The following is a 20,737-nucleotide window of genomic DNA, read 5'->3' as shown; positions in this document are numbered from 1 at the left end:
ACTATCATGAACAGACAACAACTTTAGGACTACGGGTTTCTGCAGTTACAACTGACAGCAGACTGTAGCTCTTACGGGCAGAAATGTAGAACAAAAAACATGGACCTAGTTGTAAAAATCTGTGGAATTATGTTTATGAGCAGAATCCAAGAGTGCAAGAATCCAGGTATTTTAAGGTTATTCATATTAAGATAATTTCGCATATACTATAGGTGCAAGTAACATGATATAAAGTGAAGGTATCTAGGATTCACTAGGATTTTAATTCTTTTATATTGATCAAGGAATTGCCAGAGAAATCTCTCAGGTGAATAACTGAAGAAAGATCCACTGTCCTAAATACTTACTATCTGTCTGTCTGCCCTTTTTAATTAGCGTTTGATTTCTGCTGTGCGTTCAGTTTCTTGGACAGTGGGTCCACTAACATATTCCTGCTTGGCTTTGCATATGTTCATTTTAATTTTGATCTTCAGAGCTATCTGGATTAAAGGATTATACTAAATAAATTATTTGGTTATAATTTTTTTGCCTCTGTTCGTTATGGCTATTGTCAAACAACATCTCTTTAAGGAAAATGTACTCGTGCTGCTGATATCATTGACAAAGCTGTCGGTAACTGCTCCTTTTCATTATTGTGACAGGATGAAGAATTCTTCTGTGATTAGTCTGTAAATTTTAGAGGGCAGCTATAAACGCCATGTAGAATTTTTTGGTGACGCTTAATGGCTTGTTTTACTTAGGAGGTCAAACTAATTGAAATGAGATGGTGGTTTTTTTCTTTTTCTTCCTTTCTCTTGGATTTAACTTCTGTGAAGCATGTTTAAGGCCACCAAACGGTGGCCTTAATATGAATTGGGTGGGACTAGACAAGCCACTTAGTCTTTCTGTAGTGCTTTGTTTGTGTGTATAGCAAAAGGAGAAAAAATGTATGACAGGGAGGGAAAGCAGAGAAACCTTGAAGTACTTCATGCTACTGGGGGGAAGGAGCTGCTGCTGTGTGTTGTGTGAGAGTGGAAGTGCGTGAGTACCTGGTGCATGTGGTTATCCCCTCTTTGTCCCCAGGTGAAATCTCTGTACTACGTGATACTGCCATATTCGTGGATCACTGAAAAACGGTTGTTTCTTCCTTTTCTGTTTACAGGGTGGATCACTTGTACACGTTTTTTGTTCAGTGGTCACCAGAAATATATGGGAAAGATGCCAAAGAGCAAGGTTTTGTTGTGGTAGAAAAGGAGGAGCTTGACATGATAGACAACTTCTTCAGTGAGCCCACTACTAAAAGCTGGGAGGTGGGTGCTTTCTGCCACTTTATGAACCATTTATGTATCAATTTGTGCATGCCCTGTTAAGAGTCTCAGCACTTGCTCTTTTGACAACTTTTACATTTCGTTTTATAATGTTTTCGGCTTTGCATAGGAACTCTTTCAAGACTTGCAGCGGTCACATAAGTGTACTCATCTTCTTTCAGTATTTCTTTTCTCCTCAGAAACTGCAGGCAAACAGCTGAACAGTTTTCTGATTTGCCACCAGGACATATTATGCACGTATTTTGGCTGTGTGATGTTAGCCTTTTGCAAAACTATACAGCTGTATGTTGTTAGCATTGCTAAATTTATATTGTATTTATATACTATTAATAAATTCTCCCCAAAGCACACGTACCTGTGAGCACCAGCACAGACTCCGTACCTGCTCATTGAAATGGATTAGCATGAGATAGTGTTATACCGGACAGATCTTTGCTTCGTAGTTGCAGGTAGAAGTTTAAATGGTAGTTCTAAGATGGATAGGTTTTATACTCAGACTTTGACTCGTTCATCCAGGGACTTTTGCAGTCTGTTTTAACTACATGGTGTTTATTATCTGCATCTCATGCATATCAAAACTAGTTCCTAAGGAAAATAAGTTGTCGTGCTTTTTTCTAATTATATTTATGAATCCTGAAGCATTTGTTCTATTATGATATGTGATAAATTAACAAATAGGCAATTTCCTGACTGGGAAGTCACTTAGTTGTGATTATTTGTCTTACACTTGCTAAAAATAATTCTACTGCCCTGTTTTTTAAACATTGCTATTTTCAAATTTAAGTATGTTCAGAAGCAGAGCTGGGGAATGGAACTTGTCCTTTGAAATGTAGCAAAATTATCCCTGATTGTAAATACTTTCTATTTTGAAAGTTCTGTTACCTCATGATGCTGGTGCTTTGTGAACTGCAGCATGAGGGGGAAAAAAAAAGGTTTTCAGTCCTTGTTTTTCTCAGAGCTGAGTGCAGTTATATGTTATGCCTGATTTCATTTGCATTTTCCCAAATCCAAAAGGAAGGAGTAGGGCCGGTGATCCAAAGAACTGAGGTGGGAAAGATCCAGCCACGCTGGGAACTCCTCACGTTGTTTTGTTTGGATATGTACTGGGAGAAGAATTAGCTGCAAACAGTTTTAAGGTGTGTCTCTTTTGTTTGTAATATATCCAAACTCTGCAAATTTAAAGTAGGTCTGCCAGGAAATATCCGTTGAAAGTCCAAATTTGGGCATGACTATTGTGAAAGTATCGCTCTCCCTTCTGGGGAAACAGAAACTACAATTCTGGAGAGGCATATAAGCGATGTTATCAAAGTGTGTCATGGGGAGAGGCTGTCTGTCACGCTTGTAGGCAGGAACTCTTGCCACTGGAGCACTGAAGGACAGTAGATACTGCAAATTAATAGCTGATGAAAAGGCAAAAGATGCCACTGAATATTCAGATTCTTTACTGTGCCAAACCTGACCAGGAGGAACCTTTTGTGAAGGTATGTTCAACTGTGTTCCTATTCAAACAGCATGGATCTGATATAGTACTACTTATGTCCTAGTAAAAAGTACTCTGTTCTCAGGTGACTTTTAAAGCAGAGTACTTCCACCTCAGGTAGCTTGTTTTCTCTTTCCCATAACATCTCTGAAAAATGCTGTAGATACAGTTTCTGTAGCTGTTGATTCTTTTCATTTCTTTTTGGTTGTGTGTGGTCTGTAAATACTGATTTGACATCTCAGTGGTTTGTTTTTTCAATTTTTGAAACTGAAGTTTCTTCAAATATATGCTTCAATTCAGCAGAAAGAGCTGCACTTGTAGGCTAAGTGGGTATCTGCAGTAAAGGTGTTTTTAGAGTGGGTTTGAAGTTTACTGCAGTGTTAGTAGTTTTTCTGCAGTTGCCTATGTCTGCAGGTTTGGTTGTGTTTTGCTACAGATGCCTGCTCGTGGTTGATTTATTGGGTACTTCTCCCCTATCCCCCTTCCTGGAAAGCCTAAAGAATAACATTTATAATAGGAGTTCGGGTACTTCTGCTTTAAGATGAAACACGTGTTCATTCAGTTTTAAAAATATATAATAATAAAGATGGCCTGGGTAGGGAAGAAAAACGTTTAAGAGGTAGAAAAAGTGCAGAGATAAAAGCAGAAAGACCATTTTCCTTTAACAGTTTGAGGAGGAGGGGGGGTTGTTTCGTGTCATTCATTTATTTATTTTTAAATTGGTTTAATTTTGCAGTTCAAACCCTCACTGGAACCGGACACATGAAAAAATGTCTAACACAGAATTCTCTCCAGTCTCTGAAGACCGAGGCCTGGATGCCTCTGAGGGTCATAGGGTCAGGATTCAGCTGCACAGCTCTTCGAGTACCACTGACAGAAGTATCTGTACTGCCTGGCTTTGCTGGGGCACGGAGCATTCATCCAGGAGGCTGGATTTTTGCCCTATCCCCCACTGCAGGTGCTGGAGCATGAGTTCCCTGGCTCCCTGCTCAGAGTGCTGCTGTCAGCACTGCTCCAGGTGCCTGTGGATGGGAGTGAGCGCAGCAGAGGCCTTGCTCCTGTCCCACTGGAGATGCTGGCATGACTGGCATTGCTAGGGCTTAGTCCTCCACAGAGAGAACTCCTCACGAGTCCTGGTTTTTATGGAAAGTTCCTTCTGCGGTTTGTGGTGGGGCTAAACCTCTACCTGGAGTCTGTCTAGTAAATTTCTTACCTGTGGGGCAGGCGTGTATAGGACCTCCAGGTGTTTTTTGGCTGCTGATGGCTCCTGCGAGTTGAAGCAGCAATTATGAAAGTGTGGGGAAGTTCAAACTCAACCGGTGTATTCTGTGGAAGACATTCAGAAGCTGTATTTGTCGGAGGGTGTGTGGAAGCTGTGCAGAGTGCTGTGCAGTAACGTTTTGAGGTTGCTCTTCCGAGATATGGCAGCTGTGGCATTAAGCTCGTAGAAAGATGTTGATTTAAAGTTTCCTAGTTTTTTTGTAGCTGGGCCTCTTTCTTTCCCCTTTTCTTTCTCATCAGCCCTATCTCTAAGCCGTTGCTGCTGTTTCCTGTTTGCCATGGTGGCATAGAGCCCTAAACCCAACTACAGCACTGCTGCTGTGTTCAGCGTGCCTCCTCTCACCTCATCTGGCTGAGCACTGCACCTGAGATGCCCAGAGGGGTACTGAAGGGTCTGCATCTTCCCTCCGGCCTTGCGTCCCATTTTGGCTCCCATTGCCTGCCCAGGCTGCATGTGGCTCAGAGCATGTCCTCTATCTCTCTTGGCACGTTGTAGGTTGCTGAGCATTCTATAGACGGGTGTTAAATATACGGACTTGCGTTCTCACTTTGTCTTTAGCTTGATCAGAAAAGGAAGTGTGACCTACCTGTAGTTGCTGGAGAGAAGTCTGTGCTTCATTTGACAAGTATTCAAATTCAAACTTGGCTTTGAAGTATAAGTATTGGCTCACCTTTTAAAATATTGCATGTTCTCCATAGAAATTCTTCAGAAAATGAATAAATAGAAGTTCTTCAAAGAGTAGTTTGATTGTATTCAAGAATGTTATAAATATGTATATGTCATATATATGTTGTCTTTTCTGGTAGTATTTTCAAGAATCTGCATAAACTGAATGCTCAAATTCTTACTCAGTGCGTTTCATTCGTGATACAGCTGCAAAATCCATTTCAGTTGATTCACATTTGTAGTTTTCTTATATTGTTTGTTTGAATTTGCATATACAAAAGCAAAAAACATCAATAGCAGAACAACACCTCCCCTGCCACACACGCACATACACCCCACAGAAGAAAGAGGCTGTTTTAGAAGAGAGAAGTGAAGCTTTGAACCTTTTCATGTTCTTATGCATTAGCACTTAAGAAAATAATACACTAATTATAGTATATAATACCATAAAAATAGTATATAGTAACCTTACTGCATGAGAGAAAATGAAGAAGCTTGTGCCTACCTCCTTTAGATTCCCATAAAGTGAAGCTGTGCGTGGGATGACATGGAAATAAGTCAGCGTGCTTTCACCTTTTGACTCCAGACCATGCATGTCTGAGAGCGACCATATGATGTCACCTGCTCACATCAGTGTTTATTAATTCCAAAGACCCAACAGTAGTGGAAGGCCATGGGGGTGTGAAGACATTCGGACCACACTATCCATGCTGTCTCAGACCCTTGCCATTTGAGAAATACCCTATTAGTGGGCTGCCTATGCTTTGATGTAACCATTCCATACAGTGGTTTTGCTTCATGCGGTACGGCAGATGATGAGTATATTGCTTTAAGTGAATTTGCTTCCATAGAGGACGGACAGTGTAAGAGCTGTGCTTTAAGTTTGACACTCGTTCTCTTGCTTCAGATCATTACCGTAGAAGAAGCAAAACGGCGGAAGAGTGTTTGCAGTTACTATGGAGAAGAAGATGATGATGATGCTTTACCTGTCTTAAAGCATCACAGTGCACTTCTGGAAAATATGCACATAGAGCAGGTATGACTGGAAAAAAAAAATCTGGTTTCCTTATTAGATCTGCTAAGTGTGGGGCGTTCTGCTACCTGTGATGCAACCGGTTGAACGCCTCACTGTTTATCCCTGTTTGCTGTCCAGCTTGCCCGGCGCTTGCCTGCAAGAGTGCAGGGCTACCCATGGCGGCTCGCGTACAGCACTCTGGAGCACGGGACTAGCCTGAAGACTCTGTACCGCAAATCGGCATCTCTGGACAGTCCAGTTCTCCTTGTCATCAAGGATATGGACAACCAGGTAAGGGAGCATCTGTTGCTCAGGGGTTGGACTGAAAATAAGCATGTCATTAGGAAGTGCTAATCATACCGTGAAGTGATATCATATCACGATAAAACATTGCTGATTTCTTTTATTCTATTTATATTTTCTGCTGTTTAACTTATGGGCAGGAAAGTACATAAGCACTAATAGACATAAAACAACATATTTTCATAATTACAATGTGTGCTCCTTCTAACATTGGCCGTGGAAGTTGCAAATAACACCTTCGTGGTGGTGTGCTTAGTACTCAGCAGCTCCTGGAGTCATCACTCCTATTGCCACATGGCTTTATTTTGAAAGACAGAAAAGATTTGCAGGAATACTTGCTCAGCTGGTGTATTTCACCAGTATTTTAACACAAAACACCAGCTCAAAAAGTATTTTGAAAAATGTTTTTTGTTTTTTTTTCCTCTTGAATTTTACTCTGTTCTCAAAAGTAGTTTAATCCTTTTATGCTGACAGATTTTTGGAGCATACGCTACACATCCCTTCAGGTTTAGTGACCATTACTATGGCACTGGTGAAACATTCCTCTACACATTCAGTCCAAATTTCAAGGTAAGTGGTGTTCTCTTCCTCATGTAAGGTTTTTGGATTCCACTTTTGAAACATTGATGAGAAAGCTTTATGGAGACTGCATTTTTGGGTTGGGGGGGTGTCGATTGGATCTAGATAATCTTTAAGGTCCCCTGTAATTTTAGATGTGCCAGCTGTTGGTGAATACAGTTGATCAGTTGTCTCAGTGTAACACTTTAAGCAAAAAAGGCTATAATTATTTGAAGTGAGGGTAAGCAGTGGGTTTCAAGTTAATTGAGGGAGGGAAGCAAGGAATAGTAACGAGTAAACTATCAAAGGCTCGCCTTGGAAGATAGTGAATGTCAAGAGTAGGACATAATTTCACACATACTTAGGATCACAATGACATCAAACTAGAGATAAAAATGCCACTGGAAAACCCCTTGATGTCCATAGCTTTTGTATTTTTCAATATTGAATGCATTGGCATTTTTCCTTTCAGAATGGCTGTTGATTTAAAGATGCGAGCAGAATTGTGAAAATGACTAGGATGCCTTGTTCCTGATTTTAAATATGTGCTGCTCCTTTTCTTTCTACCTGTTGCCTCTTCCTTCTTGCCAATCAAAAAGAAAATAAAAATAAAATATGACTACACCAAAAAATACCTGCTAAGAGTCACTCCCTGCTAATTCTGTAGTACTAGAAGCCTTGTGGTCCAAGTAGCTTTGTTCTCCTTCACCCTCAGGTATTCAAATGGAGCGGGGAGAATACCTATTTCATCAATGGAGACATGACCTCTCTGGAGCTTGGAGGTGGAGGGTAAGTGAACGTTTGCTTCTTTTTCAAATGGTGTAGCTAACTTTTTTTTTTCTTAAAAAGGCTATGGCCCACGGGAGTTGCAAGAAAACCGAATCAGTGAATCTGCTGAAATTTTAGTCAACTGTGTAGGACAGATATCTCAGCAATCTGATTTCTGTTACAGACCTAGAGCAATTTCCATAACGTAAAGATTGCCCAACATCAGTTGCTATTAATCTTCAGTGGGTGGGGGAGGTTAGAAAAAACAGGTGCTTGGGATAGATACTCATTGCTGAAGAGGTTTGCTGCTGGAAGATAATCTGTAGTGGCAGTTTTGCCATCAACATCTAGTGTTTCTCACATGGTCCTTTTAAACTGTCATTATTCTGTTACTCCGTAGAGCTAGAATACAGATAGTGCTTAATCAGGTCCTAAATTTCAGAAATCAGTGCATATGAAATCAAGGGCTAAGACTGTGCAACTAACTGAAGCTGACATCAGGCTGCCACATGCAATATCTGACCATGGTTTGCACTGGGGATGCATAAACACCTAAACTGGAAGGGACGATGTCTAGAGCAGGGAAAGGTCCCAGCTGTCTGTGCTCTGGAGCAGCTGTACTCCAGCCATATTTGGGAGGCTGCTCACCAGCAGCAACTGGAGCTGATGGCACTGAAGCCAAGCGTATAGATACTGGATGTGCAAACTTATGCTTGTGCTCTGCTGTGATGTGCCTGTATAAACAAGTGCAGCACCCTGCACACCTTTTGGGTCGAGGCAATCCCAGGTACTTATACAAACTGGGGGAAGATCTCCTTGAGAGCAGCCCTGCGGAGAAGGACATGGGGGTCCTGGTGGACGAGAAGCTGGACATGAGCCAGCAGCGTGCACTTGCAGCCCAGAAGGCCAACTGTGTTCTGGGCTGCATTAAAAAAAGGGGTGGCCAGCAGGGAGAGGGAGGTGATTGTGCCCCTCTACTCAGCTCTTGTGAGGCCCCATCTGGAGTACTGCATCCAGGCCTGGGGCCCCCAGTACAGGAGGGGTGTGGAGCTCTTGGAGTGGGTCCAGAGGAGGGCCACAGAGATGATCAGAGGGCTGGAGCACCTGTCCTATGAATAAAGGTTGAGGGGGACTGGGCTTGTTTAGCTTGGAGAAGAGAAGGCTCCAGGGAGACCTCACTGTGGCCTTTCAATACTTGAAGGGAGCACATAAACAGGAAGGAGAGTGGCTGTTTACAAGGGTGGATAGTAATAGGACAAGGGGGAATGGTTTTAAACTGGAACAGGGGAGGTTTAGGTTAGATATTAGGAGGAAGTTTTTCACACAGAGGGTGGTGACGCACTGGAACAGGTTGCCCAAGGAGGCTGTGGATGCCCTGTGCCTGGAGGCATTCAAGGCCAGGCTGGATGTGGCTCTGGGCAGCCTGCTCTCGTGGTTGGTGACCCTGCACATAGCAGGGAGGTTGAAACTAGATGATCATTGTGGTCTTTTTCAACCCAGGCCATTCTATGATTCTATGAAAAGCAAGCTTATTTGCAAGTGCTTTGCCAGGGTTAAGCCTTCATGTTCAATCCCATCTGTTCTCAGAATTGCCTACTTCTCTCCATATCGCTTCTCTACAGCCTCCAGTTAAATATAACCTGAAATTTGATGTGTATTTTCTTTTAGTGGACGATTCGGCTTATGGTTAGATGCAGACTTGTATCATGGACGAAGCAACTCCTGCAGCACCTTCAATAATGACATCTTATCTAAGAAAGAAGATTTCATAATACAGGATGTAGAAGTATGGACATTTGAATGAAGTATTTACTGACTGCCTTAAGGACTGGATCCATTAGGCACTTAAAAGCTAAATAAAAGGTGCAGGCTGCCTCGCAATGTTACACGCTTTTGTTTTTTCCTCAAGTCATACCAGAGCATGACTACGCAAAAAATAACCAAGGAACAACAGCTGGTTTTCAGAGGCAGAAGGAGATGGAACAATACCAGATCGATCAGAGGTTTTTTTTACTCCTTTCCTCAGCGCTCCTCCATTGAAGATACGACGCTTATGAAAACATTGATGGTGTATAAATTGAAAACTTTTTCTGTAACTGTGAAAAAAAAAAAGAATACTGTGGGAAAACTATATCTGTCTTGTACATTCCATGTGTATTTATGTTCAGCGTACAAATGCTAACCAAAAATAAAGAGTTACTTCACCAAAATCTACAGCATACCGTTTGCCATGGGAAAGAATCAGAAGGAGGTGTACACAGCACTTAAGGGAACATGTTTTTAAATTCTTCTTATTTATTGTTATTGTATAGCAGACTTTTTTTGTAAATGCATCAGCTGTGAGGGTTTTTTTTTTTCTTTTTAATATTTCAGATCTTAATTTGGTAAATAATTGCTATTCAGGTGGGTTTCTTATGCATCGGCATTTATTTTGAATCAATTTATTTGATTTCTGAAGTTAATTTTTGTCTTTATTTTGTAAAGGAGATATGGTTTTCGTTTAACCCTAATAAGAGGGTTTATTTTCTGGCAGAAACACTTGAGTGCATAATTCTGGTTTTCTCTGAGATGGGAGAAAAGGTGGTTAGCACTTCTCATTAACAGGAATGTGGAAGCAGAGTTAATGGATTATTATTTTGGCATTGTGTGGAGACACTGGGCAGGATGCCACCTGGTGTAGACTCTGGGAGCTCTGGTGCAGTCAGCAGAATTGGGACAGCATGCTCTGAGCATCTGTCCTAGTGCTACTTGACTGTTTACGAGGGATGTTTCTAAGAGATGATTGTTTTCCGTATCACCACCAAATGATTCAAAACAAACCACCCAGTGTGTTTTTTTTCTGAGCATTTCTTTACATACTGAATAACTGCTTTGTTAAGGAAAGCATACAGTCTGAAGATATGGAGAAGAATACTGTTTCCTTAACAGGTCAGGTCATCTTAGCGTAGTATTTGTTTTCTTAGCAATTAATATGATTTCCTTCCTTATGACTTGAAGCAACGACAGGCTGGCTTAGGATTTGACAGGCAAATAAATATTCTTCCTTGTTTTTGTGCTTTTTTTTTTTTTTTCATGAAATAGTCAATCAGATGATTTTCCTATTTCCCTTCTCAACACCTAAAAGACCACGTTACAATATTCGGCTAAATTCTAACCAGATCACTGCTACGAAAATTTCAGCAAGTAGAAAAAGTGTGACAGAAGCCCACCAGCCTTACTGTTTTCTAAAGAATTTTGCTTTCCAGTTAACCTATGGTTTTATTCACACCGTCCCGTTCTGACCAAACACCGTCCTGCCATTAGTATTACATGTGGAATTGTCCTGAGAAAGACGGGTTTTAGAAATGGTGGTGTGTTTCCATGCATTAAACAGTGTAATCTAGTTTTGGAATATTATTGAGGAGTACAACTTAATTTAGTTACTGCTCTTCCCATTTTTAATATAATATTCATAATAAAACGAGAAGCCAAATTATTTTCTTTCAAAAGCATTAATAAATCTTAATCCTGCACATAAAGTTCACAATCTAACACCAATGCTGTACACGGTAAGTCTGTAATGTGCTGCACGTAAGCTTCTCACACTTCCCATCTACGCGGCCTACTACAGCCATAGACTTATTGGTAATGCTGTGAAGTGTTTTTCAGGTTGCTAATAGCATAATGCTTTGAAGGCAGCAGGAATATGTAGTACCGTTTGCTCTTCTGATGGTGGCAGATCACTTAGTAGTTCAAAAAAATCTACAACCCCAAAGCCAAGTTCAACATTTTACACACGTTTCACCATTGCTACCTACAACTTAGTTCATGATATTATACTTGTCAGAGCATATCTAAACGCTGTGTTCTATATTCAAACAGTGTTGTTCAATCAAATTCTGTGACCCTTGAAACTATGAATATTGAATATATGTAATGCAGTGCTATCACAATATTTTCAATAAAGGAATTTATGCATTCAGAAACTTGGTGCAGATCCTTTTCTTCTTTACTCACAGCTTTTAGTACATTTTTAAACTGAAAGGATATGGCTTGTGAGCATCATTTTTGTGTGGACCATCTTCATATTGCTGAAGTGCTTGTGTATTTTAGTTTCCAAGTGAGACAAAAGCAAAAAATCACCTAAAAGCACTTGGTTCTCAGCTTTATCAATGTATGCATTTAGTAGGTAAAGAAGGCCAGGCTGGATGTGGCTCTGGGCATCCTGGTCTGGTGGTTGGCAACCCTGCACATAGCAGGGGGGTTGGAACTCGATGATCATTGTGGTCCTTTTCAACTTAGGCTATTCAATGAGTCTATGATTTTATGTATCAGTATAGCAAATATGCTTTTGAACATTTCTTTGAACCTTACCTTGAGTGCAATGGTTGTAAGAGTTTTTATATAAGTTAAGAGGAAAATTATAGTCACTAGTAATTTTGCTCTTATAGCCATAACTATTTTAGAAGGAGCTTGTTTTTGTAACATGGAGCATGTATATACCTCAGGGGATAAGAGTTTTTTATTTGGGGCTGTATAGAAATGCTAGTTTGCAGTAGGGCTGCTAAGTGCCCTATGAGGCACTGGTGGTTGGTGCTTGTTTGCAGTTCCTGCACTGGACTTTTTGTGCAAAGCTGGCTTTAGAGCCAGGTAAAACACAGCTCTTTCCCACATCATCTTCACATGTAAACCTTAAGATGTAGGGATCCTGGAGGCCTCCCTCTCTACGACAACCTGAAAGGTGGCTGTGGCAAAGTGGAGGTCGGCCTCTTCTCCCAGGTAACAGCAATAGGATGAGAGGGAACGCCTCAAGTTGTGCCAGGGAGCATTCAGGTTGGATATTAGGATGAATTTCTTCTCAGAAAGAGTAGATCGGCATTGGAACAGACTGCCCAGGATGGTGGTGGAGTCACCATGCCTGAGGGTATCTAAGGATAGATGTAGTACTAAGGGACACGGTTTAATGGGCTATATTGGTGGTAGGCAAACGGTCACACTTATTGATCTTAGAGGTCTTTTCCAACCTTAATGACTGTGTGATTCTAAATGTGGTACCTCCTGGCCTCTAAGCCCAGGCTGAGGCCTGCAGGACAGCGCGAGCAAGCTGAGAAAACGTTTCTAAAGCCAAAGGTTAACTGCCATTGAGAAACAGCATCTTTCAGCTTTGATTTAAACGAGGTCAGAGTGCGTTTACTTTATTTTATTTCCAGGTTGTGCTTTTTCCACAGAAAACTTACGCTGAACAGAGGCGGTGGTTTGCTTCAGAGCCTCGACCGAATCGAGCGCTTTACGTGGCTACAGTGACCCGCGGCTGCCAGGCACGAGCCTAAGGCCGCCCCCTGTCAGACTCCGGCTGAACGCCGAACGCTCACTCGCTGCAGCCCTCCCCGCCTGGCGGGGGCGCGGACGAGGCCGGGCCCCGCGCGCGCTGCAGAGCCGCCATTGGCGCACGCCGCGAGCACGTGAGGGCGGGTGGGCCCGCGGCCGGTAGCGGGGCGGTGCCTGCCTGGGCGAGGGGCGATGGCGGGCGAGGAGGCCGCGGCCGCCGCCGGCCCGGGGGGCGAACAGCTTCTGGCCGCGAGCGGCGGCTACGACGGCAAGTGCGTGTTTTGCAGGATCGCCCGCCGGGAGGAGCCGGGCACAGCGCTGCTGCCTTGCCAGGTGGGTAGGGGCGGCCCCGCCGGAGGGAGGGTCGCTGCTGCCGCCACCGCCACCGCCCTCGTTGTCCTTGGCAGCCTGCTGCCCCGCGCCGCGGCCTGCTGACCGGCGGGGTGCCCGGCGGAACTCCGAGCGGAGCGGAGGGCCGCCCGCTCCCCGCGGTGGGGTGGGTTGGTGGGACGGACGCGAGCCCGTCGGTCCGCAGGGCCGGGCTGTGGCGTGAGGCGGCCGTGCGGAAGCGGAGCTGTGGTGCCGGTCCTGGCTGAGCTGGGGTGGCAGCCCTCAGGGAACAGAGGGGGCACCGAGGGGGTTAACTTAGGAGAACTACAGATCAAACCCTGAAATCCTGGGTGTATATAAGCCATCTGATCCCTGTTCCCTCGCTGCGGAAGGTGGTGTCTTTATTTCCAGCTAAGGAAGGGTGTCACCTTAGGGATCCCAGCTCTGGGGTTGCCGTGTAGACATAGCGGTTGTCTGTTCTTTTATGGAGGCAGCAATGAGGCATTCCTCAGAAAAAAAGAAAATATCTTGTCGTATTGTACAATAGCTAAAAGTCTAACGGCAGTCACAGAACATGTGCTGTTAGATACTGAGGAGTTCTGGCTGCAGAATGTCAGCTGAGGAAACAAGACTGTGCACAACTGCTTCAGTAGGCAGACTCCAAGGCAGCTTGCTTCAGCGTAGTGACAGAAGAAAATAAGCTTTAGTCTTGATATTTTTGCTTGTTGATTCAAATACAATACCAAGTAATATCAAACTGGTATATAGGGGGTATATAGGGGAATACCAACTCTATTACCTGCTGTTTTTCACTGTCCTCATCCCAATCATGTAACGTGTTTGTATTCCTATGCAGTACGAAGACCTCGTTTGCTTTAGAGATATCAGGCCTGGTGCCCCTCACCACTACCTGGTGGTGCCGGTAGAGCACATGGGAAACTGCAAAACACTGAAGTCAGAGCACGTACCCATAGGTAAGGCTGTAAACATGTGTTAGCCTGCTTAGATCTGGGGCAAATAGTTTTTCACAGTCTTACATAGCGTGCTGCCAAGTAAATTACAGCCTTGGACATCATTTGTCTGTGGTTGTAAAACACTGAAGCGTGTGATGTGAGTGAGCTGGATAGGGAGTTACTCTTGCTGGAAAACTCCATTGTGTTTTTTGTGCTATTCTAGAGTAATGTTGTAGTAATGCAGGAAATCTCTTTTTGTTTGCATGAAGTATAGGCGTTTCAATGTTCCAATGAAGCTAGATATCTTTTTAAAAGACAAGATCATAAAATATTGAAGCTGTGTTGTGTTGTCTGCATGCTTGATTTTTTTACTGTTGTTGTTAAAACATCATTCCAGATGTAGTTGTTCTGCAAGAAACAATGCCTAGCTAAGTGAATTGAGTAACAGGAAAAATTACATACATAAATGCATGAACGGATTCTGCTTTGGGGAAAATGACAGGTGCTGCAAGAGGAGCACTGTAGTCGTGTGGTGCAAATTTTGAATGATCCTATTTGTCTTCTAAATGTTGGGGTTTTCTTCAGAAGCAACTTCTGTGTGTTTTGCTTCAAGGCAGTTATTATGCTTTTGGCTTGGAAGTTTTTGCCTTAGAGTTACTTCTCTTTTACAGTAATGAAAACTTTGTCTTAGAAATAAGTAGGGATGTTGGTTTATTGTACTTTATCTTTAATTTTTGTTTCATCTGAAGCTTTCTAATGCCAGGCTACAAAGGACATAGAGGTCAATGTCCTGTTGCTGCGTAGAGACATAATATGAGATCAGCAAACCATAACCTATACGTGTCATTAGTGTGGAAATCAGTAACAGTAGTGACTGATTACAGTAGTAACGTCAAACTTTGCACTGCAATGTTTTGACAATCTGTTTTATTATGAGCAGTTACAGTGTTTATACTTTGAATAAAGCAAACATAAGCTTCTGATCTCAATGTAATCATTGTTGAAGTTCATATTCAAAGGTTTTGTTTCTTAAGAACTCCTGCTTCAAACTATTTGATTCTAAAGTCATATGATGTGTAAAATATTATTTAAACTAAGCAGTAAGTGACATTCATTTGTATTTAATAGTGAAAAGAATGATGGAAGTTGGAAAATCTGTTCTCCAGAAAAATAATTTTAGTGACTTGAATGATATAAGGTATGTACGTGAGCCTTCTGTGTTAATTAGTATGTTCTTGACTTTTCAAAATGCTGTTTTAGATATGGTGTTACAGTTCATAGAATCATAGAATCTCTAAGGTTGGAAAAGACCCACAGGATCGTCCAGTCCAACCATTCGCCCATCACCAATGGTTCTCGCTAAACCATGTCCCTCAACACAACATCCAAATGCTCTTTGAACACCACCAGGCTCGGTGACTCCACCACCTCTCTGGGCAGCCCATTCCAGTGCCTGACCACCCTTTCAGAGAAGTAGTATTTCCTAACGTCCAGCCTGAATCTTCCCTGGTGCAGCTTGAAGCCATTAAGATTTATTGGGTTTGCCTTGACTTACGAGGTGACTTGTCCAGTCCCATGTCCTGGCAATGAATATAAACACTTTTTTTTCTGATAAGTTTCCAGTGTAGATTGCATTCCAACTTTGAGATTCTTTCTTGAATACATTGTGGAATAGGGATGCCAATTCACACAGCTTACCTAAAAGGCTGCTCTTCAGTCATGCGCTGAACGTTGACTCCAGTGGTGGATTCTGGGAAAGATAGATTTTGTCACTTTCACCAGGGCACTGCACTGTATTTCAGAGTTATATGTGCATTCATTTAGTTTAAGTCAGTGTGTTTGGTAGCCAACATGAAGCAAGTTGTGACATAATTTAAATAGGGTAGAGTGTAGGGAGATGGGTCTTCCTGCTTAAAATAGGTAGAAACTACATTAATGTGGTGATAGTTAACATTCCAGGTGAAGAATACATGTAATGCATCTAAGGAATATTCCTGGTTTTTAACCCTCGTTTTAGCACAGTGTGCTGGATAGAGAGATGTGAAGTAAGTGGTTGATGGTCCTTTGAAAGGTTTGCATCAGAGCACGTTGAAAGGAAAGGACAAATTATTTTTCATGCAATGTGAAAGGAAAATGTTATGGGTAAATTTCTTTATTCGGTTGATCTCGAACGGAAGATGTTCCACTTCCTGTATTAACATCACCGGTGTTTTTAACTTGTTTTCCCTTTCTGAAGAATGGGTTTTCACTGGCCTCCATTCTGCTCAATATCCCACTTGCATCTGCACGTCTTGGCCCCGGCAAGTCAGCTAGGATTCTTATCCAGACTGATTTACAGAATCAACTCCTACTGGTTTATCACAGTAAGTGTAATGAGGTTCTTTAGAGGTTTTCAATTGCAAGCTGAATATGTGATGTCTTTCTAACATCTAGAATATCCTTTGAGCAATTATTTTTATCATTACTATAACTATTCATTGTATTTTGCATTACCCATTTGAGAAAAGGCAATGGGTAAAATTTAATACTGTTTACACTTACACAGGGAAATAGGGTGACTAACATTAACAGCAAACAATGCAGTAGTTCTGGATTTAATGTGTAGCTTAGGTTGATGTGATTTGCTTCTGACTAGACTTTGTAAGTATTTGTTCTTTGATATGAAAAGATTTATTAGAATGTGATGGTTAAACGAAGACATGTATAACACATACCCAATTTAGATGAAAAATATGGCCACCTAATGGTTGCTTTTATCAGTTCATATGTTTTTTGTTCATCTTGCCACCCTTAGACTGAAACAAGTATTTGCTGTACAGAAGCATTGTTTGTAATGTTTACTGTCTGTAGAGATTAGCAATGAGATTGAATTGGCGCTGCCAATCACTGCTTGAAAACCTCTCTCCTCAGAAGAGGACCTATCCATGCAGTGTAGCTCCAGCATCCTGGTGTCACTGGGCAACCCCAAGGCAAAGATGCTGAAAAAAGTCTCTGCTAGAGATGATTATGGCAGCCTCTATAAGAGGAAAAACTCAGCTTCTTTGTGGTGGAAGCTTGTTGGAGATCTCACCTATCTTGAATGAAGCAGGTCTATCTGCTGTGTAGCAGAGCACCATAGAGGGAAAAAAAAAAATCCATGGCTTGTCTAGTTATACTACTTACTATTTTGGATTAGCTCAGAGATCTCCATACCAGGTTTGGTTATCCAGTGTGGATGCAATTCAAGAGATAGTTTGCCCAGTTGTCAAGTTGGAAAATGTTCCTGAATTGTCAGGGTTTTTTTAGTTCTATCCAATGCAAATACATACAAAATGTAACGGTTGCAGCTATGTGGTAGATGCATGAATAGCCATATGATGAGAAAAAGCGTGTATGGACCTAGTGACACAACCAAAGAATGAATATATTTCTATAGTATCTATGTATTCTGAATAGATTCTATTGTATCTATGACACGAATAGCACACAAATGCTCTCCATCACTCAGTAATGTGTATGACTGCAGTGCAGTTGTGAGGTGTGAAGAGGCCACAAGATGCTGTTCTGGAGAGTGTCCCAAGGAATTCCAGTTCTCGTAGCTTGGTTGTTCTGGGCACTGTCTTCCCAGGTCCTTAAAACGTGATACTTTAACCATGATTACTTTGCTGTACCATCCTCCAACTTTCATCGTTGTTTTTTTTTCCCTTTTCTCATCACCCAGTGGGAGTTTAGTGAAAACACGACAATGTCAGCTGTTTAAAACAGTCGTGGTATTTTACTTCTTTGTATGCTTTATCCGTAAGAATGATAAATATATGCTGTGTCTGTCAGTGTCATGCTGTTACTATTTTTGAAGTGGACTTTTCAGCCAACTGACGACCTGCTGCATAGTTAATGTGTTGTGTTCTCTCTTTCATAGGCTGAGCAACTGATTGAGCGACTGCAAACTGAACATGCTGCCAGCTGAGAGCACTCTTAGCCTTGTGTCATTAGCCATTTTGTTCTTTGTCTTTGAACTCTGATTTAAGGTTGCACAGTTTGTTGCCAATTATATACCAGGATAAGAAAAGGCTTAGTTCCTTATGAGGAAATACTGAACGTAGAGCTGTCAACCTAATTCTCACATTTGGGTTCTTCAGAAGTCTGCATATTTCTCTGACAATAAGGAAATGTATTTTAATTATGATTTTATATATGTGTATACATATATATGCATACATAATATATACACATATGTAGACAACTTTTTCCAGTAGAATGTGGGGTATAGCAGCAGAATGCACTCTAAGGAAACAGGTTGGTAGTAACAGCATGCACATGGTACCAAAGGTAATATTTGCTGTGGAATCCAGCTCTTATTTTAAAGATGCATCACTCTGGAATTGCAGGGAACATTTAAAGTATTTTCAGTTTCCATCTGTTCTTGTATGATATATTACCTATGCCTGGTTAGTAGTAGGTACCTTGCTGAAAGTACACTACTAACTCTTCTGGTGCTAAACCACTTTCATATATTGCTCATCTTACTTGCATGGCAGTGATGTAGTAAATGTTAACAGTATGTGCCCAAGATGTGATAGTGCTAAACCATAGAATGTCTTCTACTTGGATGTATAAGTGGTTGTCTGTTGGACCTGAAGATTGTTCCCCTCTCACATGCACAGTATTTTTAATTAGTTATTGTATGTTTACAAATATGTGAAGAGTTCAGAATTGATTTTTAAAGCACTGCTCTTCTGCATCGTGGTAGAAGAAATAAAAAAAAAAAAGCAAGCAGGTTTTGAGATTATTCTGATAATGTTCTCACTGGAAGTCACTTGGAGATTAATAATGCCTTGGTTAGATTTGATTTCTAAATGAGGTCACAAAACAAATGGGTCTTCATTACAGTGAGTTTGTAGCAGGCTTGCATAACAGCAGTCTGATCTGAATTTGGAGTAGCGGGGGCTCAGCCCAAAAGCAGAACATGTAGGGATTGTGTTCTGAATTGCTTATGGAATCTGCTGAACGCTTGCCCTCACTGCATGACTCCAATCAGCAGCATTAGCGCTCTGTTTTTCAATACCATGTTAAGGCAGACTCTTCAGAAAGTTTAACTCCAGTAAACGTGGAGTAGATTTTCTTTGTTCACAATCTGTTATCTCTTGGTGCCTAACTAACCAAGTGCCCTTGGCTGTTGCACTGAGATACGGCTGAGGTGGTGATGGTCTGTTGCACCTGCAAGATTCCCTGAATATAACCTTCTCAGTGTTTTCCACTGATCCAGCACCTGTTGCCTTAGTGGTCAGTGTATTACAGTAGACTGTACATCATCAGTCAGAAGGTAGACACTCTTCTAAACAAATGTTTTCTACCCAGAAGAGTTAATATTAGTCTTTTCTGAAGACCTCATTCCCAATGTCTTGTTATTCTTATTAGTGGGCACTCATGTAATTTGTAGTACTTTGTGGTTTTAATTTGTAATATTAGCTGTGAAGAGCGTGAATTAAACCCACTGAACTTTGATCAGTTCTGTGCAATAGATTGGGAGGCTTGAGTGGGCTCCTAACTTCATGAAATACCTGAACGTTAAGATTTTTGAAGAGTTAATACTGTGTGTCCTGATTTCTAATTAATCTGTGTAACTGTACTTAACTGTGATATGTAATATTTAAAGAACCAACATGAACTGCTGTCAAAAAGGATAAATAAACTGAACAAATGCTAATCTTGGAATGATCCAACCATACAGGGGTGCGATCCCTCCTCACTCCTGCTCCCGGTGGGATGGGGGAGAGAGTAGGTCAAGGTAACGATGGTTTAATAATGAAGGAAAGAGGACGGAAAAAGAACAAGATTCGCAATGTAAAGGCAATCATTACCTCCTGCAAGCAGTCCAGTAGCAATGGCTAGCCTAACTGTAGCCCTCAAGAAACCTTCCCTCCATTTTTATTGCTGAGTGTGATATTATACAGCATGGGATAACCCTGCTGGTTGCTTTGTGCCTGGTGCAGGTTGTCCCCTCCCAGCTTCTTGCCCACCCTAAGCCTACTGGTTGGAGTGGCAGACTGAGAGAAGGAGAATGCCTTCATGCTGTGCAAGCACTGCTCACCAACAGAATCATAGAATCATGTCATAGAATCATAGGATGGCCTGGGTTGAAAAGGACCTCAAAGGTCATCTAGTTTCAACGCTCCTGCCGTGGGCAGGGTCACCAACCACTAGACCAGGCTGCCCAGAGCCACGTCCAGGCTGGCCTTGAATGCATCCGGGGATAGGACATTCACAATCTCTCTGGGCAAGTCAGAAGATTGTTGTGTTAACACTGTTTTAATCACAAATAGGAAACAACATTGAGCTGCTACAAAGAAAATTTAAGTCCAACCCAGCTAGACCCCAATGCACTGAAATGTACGCAGCAGGAAACATGAAGATTGACTTTTATGTTTGAGGAGGGCCAAAGTAATGACAGGAAAGTAAGTCTGGAAAGGTAAAAATCGGGATGTCATCTAGCTTCCAAAACTTTTGCTGAAAATCAAGATAGGCATTTCAGATTGTCTCTGCCACTAGCAAACAAGCCTCAAACAGGCTCAAACATGTAGGTGCTAAATGGAGCCACATTCATTACTGAGATGAATGCTTTGTGTCTCATTAGTGTTTTCCAGCATGGAACTGTGCTCCATTTTCCTTCTGTATTGACGAGCTTTGTTCTTGGATTCAGCGCATATTTTTTAATTGGGCTAAGAAGTATTTTCTGAAAAGTCTATTCTAATGCTTTGAATATGTTTCAGAATTGTTGGCTACCCCCTT

The 20,737-nt window shown here is 41.8% G+C and overlaps 2 protein-coding genes across 11 annotated transcripts in view; both read left to right on the top strand.

The window, feature by feature from the left end:
• The window catches only part of NCOA7 (nuclear receptor coactivator 7), an 85,510-nt gene extending 74,166 nt beyond the window's left edge, over positions 1–11,344 (top strand). For 9 of the 10 annotated variants that reach the window (XM_040697145.2, XM_040697146.2, NM_001012878.3 and 6 more), the window contains 6 exons: positions 1,142–1,289; positions 5,643–5,771; positions 5,889–6,041; positions 6,528–6,623; positions 7,327–7,400; positions 9,048–11,344. In XM_040697145.2, the coding sequence (XP_040553079.1) occupies positions 1,142–1,289; positions 5,643–5,771; positions 5,889–6,041; positions 6,528–6,623; positions 7,327–7,400; positions 9,048–9,183 (736 nt within the window). In that variant the 3' untranslated portion in view covers positions 9,184–11,344. Of the gene's footprint in view, positions 1–1,141; positions 1,290–2,624; positions 2,789–5,642; positions 5,772–5,888; positions 6,042–6,527; positions 6,624–7,326; positions 7,401–9,047 lie in introns of those variants that run through there. The other variant, XM_040697147.2, reaches the window with a different exon arrangement.
• Positions 11,345–12,850: 1,506 nt separating this feature from the next.
• On the top strand, positions 12,851–19,655 carry HINT3 (histidine triad nucleotide binding protein 3). The gene is made up of 5 exons (XM_001232865.7): positions 12,851–13,019; positions 13,873–13,990; positions 15,098–15,167; positions 16,206–16,332; positions 17,868–19,655. The coding sequence occupies exons 1-5, from the start codon at positions 12,879–12,881 to the stop codon at positions 17,913–17,915; spliced, it is 504 nt and encodes a 167-aa protein (XP_001232866.1). The 5' UTR covers positions 12,851–12,878; the 3' UTR covers positions 17,916–19,655.
• The last annotated feature ends 1,082 nt before the right edge of the window (positions 19,656–20,737 follow it).

Source organism: Gallus gallus, chromosome 3 (genome assembly GCF_016699485.2).
Source record: "Gallus gallus isolate bGalGal1 chromosome 3, bGalGal1.mat.broiler.GRCg7b, whole genome shotgun sequence".
NCBI classification, from domain to species: Eukaryota; Metazoa; Chordata; class Aves; order Galliformes; family Phasianidae; genus Gallus; species Gallus gallus.
Note: the sequence above shows the minus strand (reverse complement) of the source record. Positions and strands in the feature narration are given on the sequence as shown.

Coding starts and splice junctions, on each gene's coding strand:
- HINT3 (XM_001232865.7), top strand. CDS start 12,879: ATGGCGGGCGAGGAGGCCGCGGCCGCCGCCGGCCCGGGGGGCGAACAG. Junction 13,020..13,872: donor CAGCGCTGCTGCCTTGCCAG/GTGGGTAGGGGC, acceptor ATTCCTATGCAG/TACGAAGACCTCGTTTGCTT. Junction 16,333..17,867: donor ACTCCTACTGGTTTATCACA/GTAAGTGTAATG, acceptor TCTCTTTCATAG/GCTGAGCAACTGATTGAGCG.